Consider the following 14,827-nt stretch of genomic DNA (forward strand, 5'->3'; position numbering starts at 1 on the left):
TATCCCAGTCTTATCTCAACTTGGAAGCTAAGCTGTTAGTCCTTAGATGGGAGAGAACTAGCGAGATATATATAAATATAACAACAACAACAATAATAATGGGGCTGAGTGGACCAATGGTGTGCCTTGCTTTAAGGCAATTGTATATGCTCCTGTCCATCCATGCTTCCAGAAGAAATGTTTCCCTGCAAACTCTGGTAACATATTTATTCATTGTCAGTCTTCAACATGAAAAAGTTAACTTTTGAAAGATCAGTACAAGGCTGCCAAAGATGCAGATTGGTGTCTGCCAACAGTGGCCTCCTTGCTTTTTATTCCTTCCTGGGAAGGAAGGAATTGGAAAGATTTGGCAGGGAGTACACCGCAAAGTGCAGTGGTTTGTTCTAAATGGCTGATAAGGCTTCTTAATCCCTTGGGTTTTGATAAACTGATCTCAGAGCTTTCTCTTTGCAGATTCTTCGGCGGCTCAAGAGCCTGGCTTTGGAAACAGAGACAGAACTGGAAAGGCAAGATGAAGCCCTCGATGGCATCACCTCTTCCGCAGATCGAGCCACGATGAACATCGACAAGCAGAACCGGAGGATGAAGAAACTGACATAGCACCCAGGAAGAAGGTGATGACAGCTGCGCAGGCAGTGATTGTAGCTGGAGACACAAGACATATGGTCTCTCATGCTGTTTGCATCAGCTGACATAAAGCTCTTAAGAAAAGCTTATGACAGCAAGGAGAGAATTCTGAACGCTAAAGGTGATTTCTTCAAGAGACTTTTTTTCTCAGTTAAGGGAAAAGTCTGTTAAATGATGTTGGGTGGAAGCTCATCGTCTGTGCCGCTGATGGGGACAGTAGTCTGGCTCCCAGCTGATTTCAGAATGCTACATTGCTTTTTTGTGGGGGACCTTTTTGTAAGAAGAGTGTGTGTCGTGATACAAGGAAAACACTAAAGTGCAGTGGTGTGTTGGAAAGCACTTCCTGGAAATGAAGATCCCTCCTGTAATAGACTTGTTGTATGACTGACTTAATGCTCAGTAGTTTAAACAGCTTTTTAGTCCATTGTGTCTTCATGGATTCAGCCATAAAGTGAATGAGTGGCATGTTCTAGCCTTAACAGTGTAATCATTGAATCAATATAAATATGACAATCCTAAGAACATAGGAAGAGCCAGGCAGGATTGGGCCCCAAATCCATCTGGTCTGGAGTGTTGCTTCCAATGAAGACCATTTGCCTGCTTCTGGGAAGTTTGTTTCTATCTGTTTTGAGCCTCTGAACATGAGGACCCTATTTAGCAGAGCTTGGAAAAGTTACTGTTTTGTACTGTTTTGTACTATGATTCCCAATGCTCAGCCAACCAGCCTGTCCACTGCCCATGCTGCCTGAAGAACTGTGGAAGTGACAGTCTAAAAGTAGCATTTTTTCCAAGCTCTGCTAATATCTACTGGGAGACCATCATCCATCAGTTTGTCTTAACCCCCCATTTCATGCCTTACAACTTGGTAGCAGTCACCTGTTGACTTAGCTGGATTGGGCTTTTAGTTCCTGCCAGTAACCTGGAAGTGAAATCATACATTTCTACTGCTTTTTGAAAGTAGTTGTTACAGATGCACCAAGTCAATCTGTGCTTCTTTGAAAGCCAGCTTTAGATATACTGTTTTAACTTCTTGGTTCTATTACGTTAAATCTTATTTGTCTAAAAAAAAAAAAAGATTTTAACTGATACATACATTGCCAAAAATTGCTTTGTAGAGGTAGTTTAGGTGAGATGCAACAAAGCATCTAGTAACAAGCCTTTCTTTTTTTGGTTCTTTTGGTCTCTGTGGTGTTGACCATAGTGGTTCAGTACTCTTGTTCTGTGTTTATCCTAGCATGGCCATACATCTTGTCAAAAATGTGACTTATTTTAAGTGTTAAATGTTGAATTTGTAGATTTAGAAGGATTAGCTCTAGAAGCACTAGACTTAATGAAACATTGGGAAGCAAAATTTTACCATCCTCTCTTTTCTAGGATTGACTTGAGTGATTTCTTTGGCACCAGAATTTGAGTTCAGGTGCAGCTGGAAGTTCAATTAGGACAGCCTCAGTTTTGGCATGTCACCTTGAAAATTTTGGTAGATGCACTGAGCTTCATTACAGATCTGTTTTGGTTTAGTATCAATCTAATGCATGCAGTCTGCTTCTTGCAGTGGTAAATCAAATTGCATGAGGGCCAGCAGTGCTGTGTTACATTTCTGTGAGGTTTGATTTTCTGCTCAGAGCTTCCCTCTTTGTGGGGTAGAGGCAGCAAAAGAAATCCACATTACATTCCACATTTTTCATGATAGCTGATGTTATACCTCTCCAAACTCTTCAATATTTTTATAATGAAAGGCATTCCTTTATTACACAGTCCCCTAGGGACATGGTGGGAAAGCCCCAAAATGCCCTCGGAGTGTGTGGGAGACACCACATTCCCTCTTGCCCACTAAGTTAGGCTCAGAAGAGACCATTAAAAAAAATGAACAGGAAGTGTATTCTGCAGATTTCCTGTTGTCAACAAAAGCCTCTCCTAAAATGGCACAGAAAGACCCCCCCCCCCTCCTGAGTGTGTTTGGGAGCATTTTTTAAAAAATTATATATTTTTATATATTTAATTATTATCTGTTTTGCAAGAGCAGGTGTGTTGGGAGGTGCAGCCGTTCAAGATCTCCTGGAAGGCTAACACAGCCACCTGTCCTTCCACAGCTACCATTCCTGCCATGAAGATTGGCCCTACTGTTTGGTAGAATGAGGCACCTGTATCAGGGGACAGATGATGGGGCCAATTAGCATGGCAAGGTGTTGCTGTATGGTTCACAAATATGTGAACCATATAGCAGCCTGCCCCTCACCCCTATGCTTGCATTTTGCTTTCAGATGTAGTGGAAAGAGCTTCACTGCTATTGGCTGAAGATTCAGTGGCCAGATTGGCTGACTTTTGTACGTGGAACAAAAGAGCCTGCTGTACTGTACTTGCTTCACACTACAGACAGTCAAGGGTCAGTGAAGATGCCAACCCAGATAACAGCAACAAGGTTCCTGTTGGCCAAAAAAAATCCTTTCCCTCTTCCTTTGAACGTAATGGAGGGGAAGGAGGCAGAATGCCCCAGTGCCTAGTCAGGTGGGCCTCACCTGGAATATTGTGTCCAATTCTGGGCACCAACAATCCCAAAAGGATGTTGAGAAACTGGAGCGTCTCCAGAGGAGGTCCACCAAAATGGTGAAGGATCTGGAAACCATGCCCTATGAGGAGAGACTTAGGGAAGTGGGAATGTTCAGCCTGGAGAAAAGAAGGTTAAGAGGTGATATGACTGACTTGTTTAAGTATTTGAAGAGGTGTCACATTGAGGAGGGAGCAAGCTTGTTTTCTGTGCTGTCAGGGGCTTCTGGAGTTCATACTGTGGGAATTACCCTAAGAGTCATCTAAGCCACATCCTTGCCATTGCAGGAATTTGCAACAACCGTGACCCACCGGCAGACTATACCACTTTCAGTGGAACTTGTGTTTGGATATTGCATCTTGCATCACAGTTCTGTCCTCTAACTCATTCACAGTGTGCATGATGGGATTGGTTTTGGGCCAGAGCTTGGTTCTTTTGCTTCAACAAACATTTATTCTTGGCCCCTTCTGTATAGCAATATATAAAATTCAAGGTGGGTGGGGGAATGCACCTCCACAAGTCCTGTTTTGACTCGGCATACAAAGCTCATTTTGGCTGAAAAAGCATGTTAGTGACTAGCTCACTGTGGCATGAGCCAATTTCCTACCTTTGGCCACAGTTCTGTACATGCTTAGCTGTGAGTAAGCCTTGCTAAACTCAGTGGAATTAATCAATAAATATATATGGTAGAGTCCTGCTAGAAGCCATTTTATCTAGTAACGTTTTACATAATGTAATTTTCCCCCCTAATGTGCCCTGATATGTAAAAGGTCTGAGCTTTCTCGGATTTTGCCTTGATTTAATCTAGAGAAGGGATTTCTCCTCCTCAGATTTGACATTGGTTTATATAGTTTGCATGGGAATAGGCTGTTGTTCTAGTTGTACAAATTAGGTATTCTAATCAAGTAGTGAATCCATTAAACATATTTGGAATTGTCATTTTTGGAATACAACAGTCATGGGACCAGGCATCTTTTAAGGTCCTAAATCAGACCTTGTAATGAACCCAGTCATAGTACTAACTTGTAACCCCTTAAATTGACTTAATGTCCATTCTGGTTTACTAAACGCCTGATGAATCTTATAGAAGGCTTTTGTATGCTCTTTCTGGAGTCCGTTGGCAAGTGTTTGATACCCCGACATAGTTTTGTATATATAGTCATATAAGGATAAGTTTTATATGCTCTCCAAGTACTTCATTGGTGTTTTGTAAGTTTCTGAGTCACCTTTGTCTTAATGAGGGAAGAATCTATGTTTACAAGATTTATTTTATTTTATTTTCCTTTGATAGTTTAACATTCATGTTTATAATTATGAGACTGATCTTCCTAGCATAGTGCCCTCATCTCCATCGTAATATTCACCCCAATTGTAGCTAGCAGTTGGGTAATTCTGAAAAGTCTGGACAAACAAGCTACTAGTCAGTATGGTTATGTTGACTAGATAGACTAATATGTGCAGCTGTCTTCTAGCTGCAGCATGGCAAGTAATAATAATAATAATAATAATAATAATAATAATAATAATAATAATAATAATAGGTTTTATTTATATACCGCCCAATCACTGGGAATCCGAGCGGTTTACAATATAGGGGTTAACAGACAGTTCCCTGCCCACAGGCTTACAATCTAAAAGACACGACACAAAAGGAGAAGGGAATGGTGAGGGGGGGAGGGAATCAGGTCCAGCATTCTTCTCTCCCTCTGAGGCCTGGACCAAGGCAGATGGACCGGAGGGAGGGCTCTTCTTCTTCAGGCTAGCCCCTGATGGTACTGGGCCAGCCTACTCTCTCCCTCAGAGGCTATCTCCAGTGTTCATGCACTATTGCCTGTAAGATAGTGTCAGTGTCTTATAACAAAAGTGTGCACAAGAAATCTGACTGAATTGTAAAGAATGGATAATAGGGTTCTAGGTGGTGGGGCAAAGTCTACCGTGTGATGAGTTCCTAAGATGTTGCTCTACCATTCTCTTGGCTTCCACTTCTCTTCATTGCACAAATTGGAATTGCTAAAGCAATGGCAGATGGTACTTTGCTGATATCACCAATCCTTGTTGCACAAGTCAGCTGTTGGCATAGATGGAAATGGTTTTAATGGTCTGAAATCAGTGCCAAAACTAGTGATATCTACAAAACGTTGTGTATTAAAGATACATTGTCTTGCACATGTATTCGCCTCCTTTTCACTTTTCTAAAAAGTGTTGTGTTTTCAACTTGGAACTGAAATTGATTCAATTGGCATTGTTCGTTTGTTGTTGTTGTGTCCCTTCAAGTTGTTTCTGACTTATGGCAACCTTAAGGTTGATCCTATTATGTTACCGCTTGATAAGAACCGGCATGGTGAGGGATGCTTATCGTCTTGAGATACTTTTTTTGCAATGAAACCCTGAAGCGTTGCTTCTGTAAAACTTTATCTCAGACTGGTTTTGATAACTTCTTCGTCTTCATGATGCTTTTTGATTGGACACAGTGTCCAACTCTGAGACCTTCCAGATGCAGGCCTCTTTAATCTGAGACTTCACAACGCAGTGAGTACACCGAGGTGGACTCCATCCAACTACTGATGTAGCTTCTGAATGGCACCAGAGCTTATTTGGGGATTTCAAAGACATGCGGATGAATTCTAATGCAATCGAGAGGTGCCTGTTTGGGTTATTAAACTTTTGTAACCACAGTGAAAATATTCTATACCTTTGTCATGTTGAGTATCTTTTGTATATCAAGTGGTAACAGTGCCAGTTAAACACTTCAGTTCCAGGTTGTACCACAACAAAATGTGGAAGAAAAGTCAGGGGCAGAGTAAATACTTTTTTAAGTGCTATAAATTTCAGGGAAGGAATAGAAATTAAAATTAAAATGAGTTTCTTATGTAGGGAAGGTACTTTGTTTTAACTGAATGCTATTTCATTTTTTAGTTTCTCCATGGTTGTGGCATTTAAATTATAATTCTTGTGTTTCTGGACCAGAAGAGAAAAAAAGAAAATAATCCAGGAGATAGTTTACTTTCATGCAGCTTCCTTTAAAGCCTAGGCATGACCCCCCCCCCCTTTTTGTTTTTGTTTTTTTAGCTTCAAGAGCTTTAGAATTTAAAAGTAGAATAAAATAACTAAATGTTTTAGGAAATTAAGGGAAATGTTGCAACAGATTCATACCTCTGGGAATATTATTTTTTATTAAAAGGAAAAGATAAGATCATGTTTATCTTATTTAAAAACTACACACAAACTGAAATGAATTTGAACACGTTGTATTTAACCAAAAGTACCTAATGCATAGTGGTGTAAACAGTAACACAAAGGAGTTCTTTCCACTTGCCAAAGTCTAGGCCACTTGGTGATGATGCAGAATGCAAGTCCATAGAAATGGCATCTTGTTCCCTCTTGCAGACTTGCAGACTGTGTAAAAGTGGATTGTACACACAGCCCAGAAGCAGTGACTGTAGATAGCACTTGCACTTTTATTACCTACTGTCTTTTTCTTTTCTTTAAAAAGGTCTTAATTTGTTTATTTTCAGCAGATGTATTTATTTTTGCAAATATCAATTAGTTGATTTCTGTTACTAGCCTTTGGCAAGTTTTGTAAAATGATCCTAACTGATACATGTTTGAAAGCATTTTCCAAGTTGGAATTTAAATGCTGCATTGTGCCATTGTAACACATTCTTTCTGGTTATTAAATGGTGGGATATCTTGGAATATCTGTGTTGTCATCTTTTTAAAATATTTATTTATTTATCTATCTATATGCCACCTTTCAAACACGATGAGCTGAGATTGTTTTCAGTCCCCTGTACATATGATAAATTATAATGCTCAATGTACACTGTGATTCTGCAGAAGAGGAGAGAAGTTGCCAAATATAGCATTGAGTGGAGGATTCAAAATTCCTTATAGTATGACCTTTAATTTAATTTAATTTTTTACTGGGAGGCAGCCTTCATTTCCTACTTATTATATTCATCCTCATCATTAACAAAATGATAAAGCAAAACTGGCAAGAATTTGTATAACTGCAGAAATGGCATACATTTTCTGAATTTACTCCCCATCCTTAGCAAAATTGCAGTATCCATTTTTGGGGGGCAGAGGAGGTGATCGGTTTCGCAAGGGACTCTCTCCTTTTTCAGGTTTTGGAGGATTCCCTTCCACTTTAAGCACCAAATTTGCTTAGCACTAGTGGTGTACAAATGTGTAACAGGGTGCTACTAAAGGCTGCTAAAGATCAATTTGTAAAATGGTAAGTTTTCACCCTTCCAGTTTCATGCACTGGTGTGAAAGGGAGCAGGGAACCACTAAAAGTGGGAATAAGACCGCCTTGTGCAATGGTAACTTTTCACATTTCCAGTTTCATGTGCGGGTGAGGGTTTGGGAAGGTGCAACATGGAGGTCTGCCTGGTGGAGTTAAACACAAAGGTGCTTATTTCAGAGGGATAAAAGATGACAGTGCTGAGTGAGTGGAGATGGCCAGCATAAAAGGCACACTCTAAACCTGGCTCTCATTAACATGCCAAGACTAACCCTCAATAAGAACCATCTGGATGATTGTGGCTCTGAAATGTCCCAGGAATGCAGATGGGGGATGAGAATGTGGGGTGCGTTTTAAACAAAATGGAAGGCCAGCAGTGTGTTTGTGGGACAAGCATCTTCCCTTGATAAGATAATCTCCCCCTTTGTCTGCCAACGAGGTTTTATTTTCTAATAGGGCCAGCTGAAGCACAGGCTGGTGCTTGAATCCTGTCCTCCCTCTCATTTGTGGCCTTCCCCCACCTGTCTTGTGGCCATGAAGATAATCCCAAGAGCAGCAGGAAAGACTGGGGCTTCCTCTCAAGTCTTAGGTTTGGCTGTAGCAACAGATAGTGTGGTCAACATGGCCTCATGGTGAAACCAATATTGTGGAGACATGGAGAGAGTCTGGACCGGACAATTGGAAACATGAGTGGAGTGGGGAGGGTTCTTTGCCTGGCTCTGTGTGCGCCTCAAATGCGTAATCTCCTGCCATCCTCAAAACCTCTTCCCTTCCTCTGTGGCCTTCACAACCCACTGTAGCATCGTTTTGCTCCTCTTCCCCACACTCAGTCTGTAAACTACTCACCGTCAGCAAAACCACCAATATTTATATCTCCTCCATTTCCCTTCTTGTTCTTGGAAACCACCAAATATTTTGGGAGGGGCCTTAGCTCAAAGCATGGTTGTTGTTTTTTTGCAGAAGCTCCCTGGTTCCATCCCCAGAATCTCCTTTTCCAAGGAATGCAAGAAGACCTTCCCCAAATAACCTAAAGCGATGCTGCTGGTCAAAAGAGACCAAGGGAGGTCAGGCTTTGGGCAAAAATCCTGTAGAAGGTTTGGATCTATCAAATTGGGACTCCAGGCAATGACTTGTCTCCTTTCAGATCTATGTTTCCCCAGGCTTAACCCTTCTTCCATGCATCTCACTTTGCAGTTGAGAACTCCAGAAGGCCTGCTCATCTTGAAACTGGAGATAGAAGTTGGGTTTTGTACCCCACCCCATTCACATCCCACGCTGGGAGTGCAAGCAAAGCAGGGAGCAGTCTCCCTCAATTCCATTCATCTGAGCATGAGGAGATATCCCACTGCAATCTCTGATCTAAAATCAGATTGTAATCAGATTCCATGAAAAAGGGGAAATGTCTTCTGGGTGATGTAGCATTGGATGACGTAAGGCAAATTGTTTTGGGTGCATATGGTATTATCTGGGAGCTTGGTTTCAGGGGCATGTAACTCAGAACCTGGGGGAGAAAAGTTACTTTGGGCTGTTACAATGCCCAGAATCCTTCACCCTGGGTCTTTGTTGCTGAGAGATTTGGGGTGTTGTAATTCAATACATAATCCTTTCCATGCTTTTGTCTGGACCCTAGAATTAATCCATTCTACATCCTGAAGTGGACAATATTCTGCTAGATTAAGCAATGGTCTGATTTGAAATTAGGGCTTTCAAATGTCTTATTATCTTGTTCCTGCATCTATTTTCAATCATGTATATAGTTCTGTGTGCCAGCTGTCATTACTGTTACTTGCTAGAGCATTTCTTTTATTTCTGCTTCACTGCTTCATCTTTTTCTAATCCCTGGATATCACTTGTTTTTAGTTTTTCCTGAAGAGTTGAGCTCAGTTTCCTTACATAGATTTTGCATTTCATTGAATATTTCGTGGTGTAATGTTTACAACGAATGTGGTGTGAGTCTGCTCAAGGACATTAGGGAGGGTGCTTGGGTCCACCTGGGAAAAACAGACCAAGCTTAGTTCAAGGCCTTCTGTCATTTAGTCTCTACTGATTGCAAAGTTGTGGAAATGCCTTTTTTAAAAACAACATCAGAGTCTGTATCCAAGGAGGGAGTATCTTTCCTTGGCCAAACTGACCTTTTAGTGATGTTCTTGCTTTCTTGACTAGTGCAACTCAAAATGGTGGTCCCTCAACCCATGGCAAAGTCTACAACCCGTCATTGGTAATCAGACTTTATCTTCCGCATGAATTTGGGATGTAAAGATGTGCCAACTAAAGGTTGCTCCTCCTGTCCATTGCCAATGTTTTCCAAAGCAACACGGTGGGATTTATTTGTGGCCTAACTACAGAGCAAACCAGTGATTCTCTCCAGGTTGTATCATATATTGGCAAATGCAAGTTATCAGAGCCACATTTGTTAACTGAGTGGTGTGGGCTTTGGTGGATAGGGCTTTCCATAAGAAATTGTTATTGGGTGTCCGTTCTCCTATTCTGGAGGTTCATGAGAGGAAGCTTCTCCACCAGAGACAATCCTGACATGCAGATATGTTGAAAGTGATGTTAAAACAAACAAACAAATAAATAAAATGAAGTCAATTATTGTGTCTATCAGCAGAATACACATGAATTAATATAATAATAATAATAATAATTTGTATTCTGCTTTTTCACAAAGGAATCAGAGCAGATTCCAACAGTATAATTAAAACATCAAACAATTAAAAATTACAATTTAAAAACCCCCAAGACCCCAACCCTTAAAAAGAAAAAACCTTAGAACTCTTATCAAAGGTTTAAAAAATTGCTTTAAAAGCACAGACTGATGATCTGGGATTGCAAAAGATATATATCTGTGGATTCTTTTTTTTTAATTGGCAGCAATTTGCAGAAGATACTGAAAAGTGGATCTGGAATCACTGTTTAAATGTTATGTATCCATTCATTTCCAATGGGTATAAAACAAACAAACAAACCAGGGCTATTAACTGTAAAAATGCCTTGTTGGTGGGCATTTCACCATTCCTATGGCCTCTCATTCCTTCCCTGTTCAATGCCCTCCAACTGCCACCACCTTATTTGGGTTAGGCTGCTGTTTGCAGTGTGAGATGAACAATCACAAGGTTATCCCATCTGCAAAGAGAGACATAGAATTCCATGTCACTGTCTAAATGGAGAAGAGAAAAATGACATGGGGAAAGGGGGCTGGATTGCATCAAGTGAGGGGCAGACTTGGTGGTGGGGTTTACTCTAAAAGGTAATCCATCCAACCCCAGTGATGGCTTTAAAAAAAATGACCAGTTCTGTCCTTTTTTTTGTTGTTGTTGCCAAAATGTGCCCATGATGATCACACATTTTCAATTGTTTGATTTGTTGTTGGAGAAATGTGTGTGTATGCATGCTTGCCAACAGCCGAGGAGAGGGGGATATCAGGGCTGGGCATTGTACAGATGAACCCTCTCTGCCATTCTCCTTTAAAGGTTAAGGAAGTCCCTTGACATGAATGTCTAGTCGTAACCAACTTGTAAGGAGCGGTACTGATCTCCATTTCTTAGTCGAAGAGCCAGCATTGTCCAAAGACAAATCTGGTGGTCATGTGGCAGCATGACTGCACCGAACGCTGTTTACCTTCCCACCAAAGTGGTACCTATCTACTTGCATTTGCATGCTTTTGAACTGCTAGGTTGGCAGAAACTGGGACTAGTGATAGGAGCTCACCCCATCATGGGGCACTTGGGCCTCAAACTACCAACCTTCCGACCTTATGATCATCAGGTGTATTAACCAATAAGACACCACATCCCTTCTCCCTTACCCTTCATGGGATCATAGAGCTGGAAGAGACCATCCAACTCAGTTCTGCCATGCAAGAAGACGCCATCCAAGCCCCTTGTGACAGATGGTCATCCAGCTTCAGGGGCAGAATATCTGATTAGAGAAGGCTTAGCTCTGCTTTTTCTGCTTTCTGGCTCTCTACTCCAAATGCCCCTCTGTTATATTATGGATATTAGCATGCTGGGAACTGCATCTTTCCCTTGTGACATGTGAATGGGTGGGCATTGCTTGTCCTGCCTGGCAAACAAAATGGTGGCCATGGCACCTGCATTGGAGAGAAGACTTTTGTTTTACTTCTTTGGGCCCCCAGGCCCTCAACTGTGCCCCCAACTCCCACCGCCATTAAGGGGAGGATTCTACTATTTAAATATATTTTACAGCCTTTTTTATTTGCTGCTTTGTTTCTATGAATACCGGTGTTCAAACCTCCTTGCCAAAGCCTTAATAGACCCCCATTTCTGAGTGGCCTTCGAGGCTGAAAATTATTTTGGTTCACTGAGCTCCCTTTTTGCTTTCCCCTTTCCTGCCTCTGGCACAGAGTGGCTTGGCAGCAGCACACGCACCGAGCGAATGTGCCGTAATGGAAGGGTGTTAGTTGCTTGGCAAGCAGGAGACAGCTGTGCCCGCAATTACCTTCCCTGTCTGTATCTGTGACTTCATGGCTGTAAACAACCCTTTGCCGCTATATAAAGGGCTAAATTAAAAACACATTCGAGGCCCGGGACAAAATGCAACATTATCAGCTTGCCTGTAACCTCCTTTTTTCCTTGCCTTTCCCACCCTTCAAAAAGTCGTAACTGCTTGTGAATGTGAAGTGCCCCCTCCCCAAAACTTCACTGAAATTAAAGGAGTAATCTGGCCTTGTGGTTACCAAAGCAGTTAGTTGTCAAAATGCAAGTAGGAATTCACATTCAGCATTGACGTTTCAACCCAGAATATATCCTCAAGTAGGGATGTTCTGCCTCCGTTGCCCAACCCTGTTTTCTTAAACATCTAGTTTAGGTGCATACCGCTAAAAAGATGAAAAATCAGAGGTGTGCTCTTAAAGTGGAAACTGGGAAGCCTTCAAATCTGAGTTTGGAAAAGTTACTTTTTTGGAGAGCAGCTCTCAATATACCCCAGCCAGCATGAGAATGGGTCTCCATGCACAGCCAGCATTAAAAAAGCGAGTCCTTCCAAGCCTCTGCCCATGCTGGCTGGGGTATTTTTGGGATCATAACTCAGAAAGTAATTGGAGTAAAAAAAAATTGCCCCAAAACACTCTTCAAGTATATGGGGATATTTTTACCATGGGTCCCCTTGGAATTTTTTAGGCCTAGGAAAGGCCTTTTTTAAAACTAGAAGGAATCTGGAGATGACTCCTAGTCACTTCTGTCCTTTTATGAAAATGCCCTCCTGAATTTAAAACGGCTGGGGCAAAAGCATGGTGGGCATGGGGAGGCCAGTTGGGTTGTGGGGAGGAATGCACCTTCCCAAGATTTCCAGCATGGTGTAGTGGTTTGAGTGTTGGACTATGACTCTGGAGACCAGGGTTCGATTTCCAGCTTGGTCATGAAACGCACTGGTTAACTTTAGACAAGTCACACTCTCTTAACTTCAGAGGAAGGCAATGGCAAACTTCCTCTGAACAAATCATGCTAAGAAAACCCCATGACAGATTCACCTAAGGGTTGTTATAAGTCAGAAATGACTTGAAGGCACACAATGACGATGGAGATCTCGCAGGACAATGTAGCGGCATAGCCTCCAACAGTTGCTCACCGCTGATCAAAACTGACACTACCATTTGTAGTAGCATGTTCCACCTTTTCTCTCAAGGCTCTATGAGAAAGTTTTACCCATCCTGAACCCTCCAGATTCAGAGATAAGGGAGAAAACAAGAAAACTTTCCCCATCCTCTTTCCCCACCTTTTAAATCATTTGTATGAACAACTGGAGACCTGATCAGTGCCTTGATGGATGGATGCTGAAATGCACCAAGCAAACATCCTGAAGGAAGGATAAGCTAGCAGAGAATTAGTAAACCAGCAATTCTGCTCTTTCTCTCTGTCTCTGGTGTTTTCACCTGATCTGAAACATGGCTTGCTTATGAATTTATTGCACAGGAAATGAAACCATTCCACAGACCAGTTCTCCTGACCGGAACACCAAACCTTGATAGTTTCATAGCACCAGGTGATCTGCAAGAAGCCACGCCTGTGGGTTAAGGGTGGCCCATCATTTTGCGCGGGACATTTTACGGAGTCCTTTGCCTGAGAGGCTTCTTGAGAGCCTGATGAAAAGCGACGGGCTTTTTTGATTCCCTGCCAGGGACAGGTGGGAAGAGTTGGAGCTCAGATGTTCGTACCAGATGCTTTTCTCCCTGGGGAATCCTCCTCGCAATGTGAAAGTGCGGGTTTCCCGCAAGTGCATCGGTTTGTGTCTCCCCATTGGGTTTGTTATAATAGGATTTTAATTTGAGCGTTTCATGTGTGAGTTTATACGATCCTCCAGCTCCGTTTGAAAAATCATTTCCAAATGGATCTGGAGGGCTGCTTAATGTCTGCCTCACTTCAGCTGGGGAAGGATCGTAAAAGATGGCAAAGGAGAGAGCAGTGCCCTTCCTCAGGTTTCAGTGGTCTGATTTGAGACATAATTCCCTTCCCCGGCCCCAAAACCTAGACATTGCTGCAGATTCCTTTGTTTTCTGGTTTTGCATTTATAATCCAATAGATAATCTTCCCTGTGGCTGGCTACATGGAGACTCTTGGGCAAGGCTGGTTGAGGATGGACTCCCAAGAGTTATACAATGTAGAAGCAAAGAAAGAAATTCAAGTGTGACCCATCTTCTTCACCCTGTGGCTATGTGAACTGTGCAAGCAAGTAGCAATGGGGAAAAAACCTCCCTCTTAGAATTCATATCTTTTCCCAGCTTCAAACTGCCAAGCTAGTGCAGAAATGTATCTAACAAAATCTGTAATGCGAGTGGATCCTTTCTATACAGCTGGACAAATATTAATACTTGGCTGTGGTGCTAACAAGAACTCCAAAACCCATCAGCCTGGAGACAGGAGCCCAACCCACTATAGGAGGGCCATACTGGTTATAGGAAAAGTTTCTAATTGACAATAGATATAATCAGAACAATCAGATTGCTTACTCTTCAGCTCCATGGCCATTGAGTCAATGATAATGAAATATTAGCATTGCAGAAGGTGAATGGCATGAGCCTTTTTGCAATGCCAGTTGGAAACTCAGATGTGAGCACGGTATCTTGAAAAAATGATGCTCTGGCCACTGAAATTATGAGGAGGCTGCATCAATAAAGCTCAGTAATCATCATCATCATCATCATGAAGAAGAAGAAGAGGAGGAGGAAGAGGAAGAAGATGCAGCTCATATTCCATAATAAGATATAAAGGGATGTCATACTGAGGACGGAGCAAGCTTGTTTTCTGCTGCTCCAGAGAACATAACCTGGAACAATGGATGCAATTTACAGGAAAAGAGATTCCAGCTCAACATTAGGAAGAGCTTCCTGACAGTAAGGGCTGTTCCACAGTGGAACAGACTACTTCTGAGAGTGGAAGGAGTGGAGTCTC

General features: G+C 41.9%; 1 protein-coding gene across 4 annotated transcripts in view; it reads left to right on the plus strand.

The window, feature by feature from the left end:
• Positions 1 to 3,251, plus strand: part of SNAP47 (synaptosome associated protein 47) — a 31,690-nt gene extending 28,439 nt beyond the window's left edge. For all 4 annotated transcript variants that reach the window (XM_042475913.1, XM_042475914.1, XM_042475915.1 and 1 more), the window contains one exon: positions 454 to 3,251. In XM_042475913.1, the coding sequence (XP_042331847.1) occupies positions 454 to 600 (147 nt within the window). In that variant the 3' untranslated portion in view covers positions 601 to 3,251. The remainder of the gene's footprint in view (positions 1 to 453) is intronic.
• The last annotated feature ends 11,576 nt before the right edge of the window (positions 3,252 to 14,827 follow it).

This window comes from Sceloporus undulatus, chromosome 6, assembly GCF_019175285.1.
Source record: "Sceloporus undulatus isolate JIND9_A2432 ecotype Alabama chromosome 6, SceUnd_v1.1, whole genome shotgun sequence".
Taxonomy (NCBI): Eukaryota; Metazoa; Chordata; class Lepidosauria; order Squamata; family Phrynosomatidae; genus Sceloporus; species Sceloporus undulatus.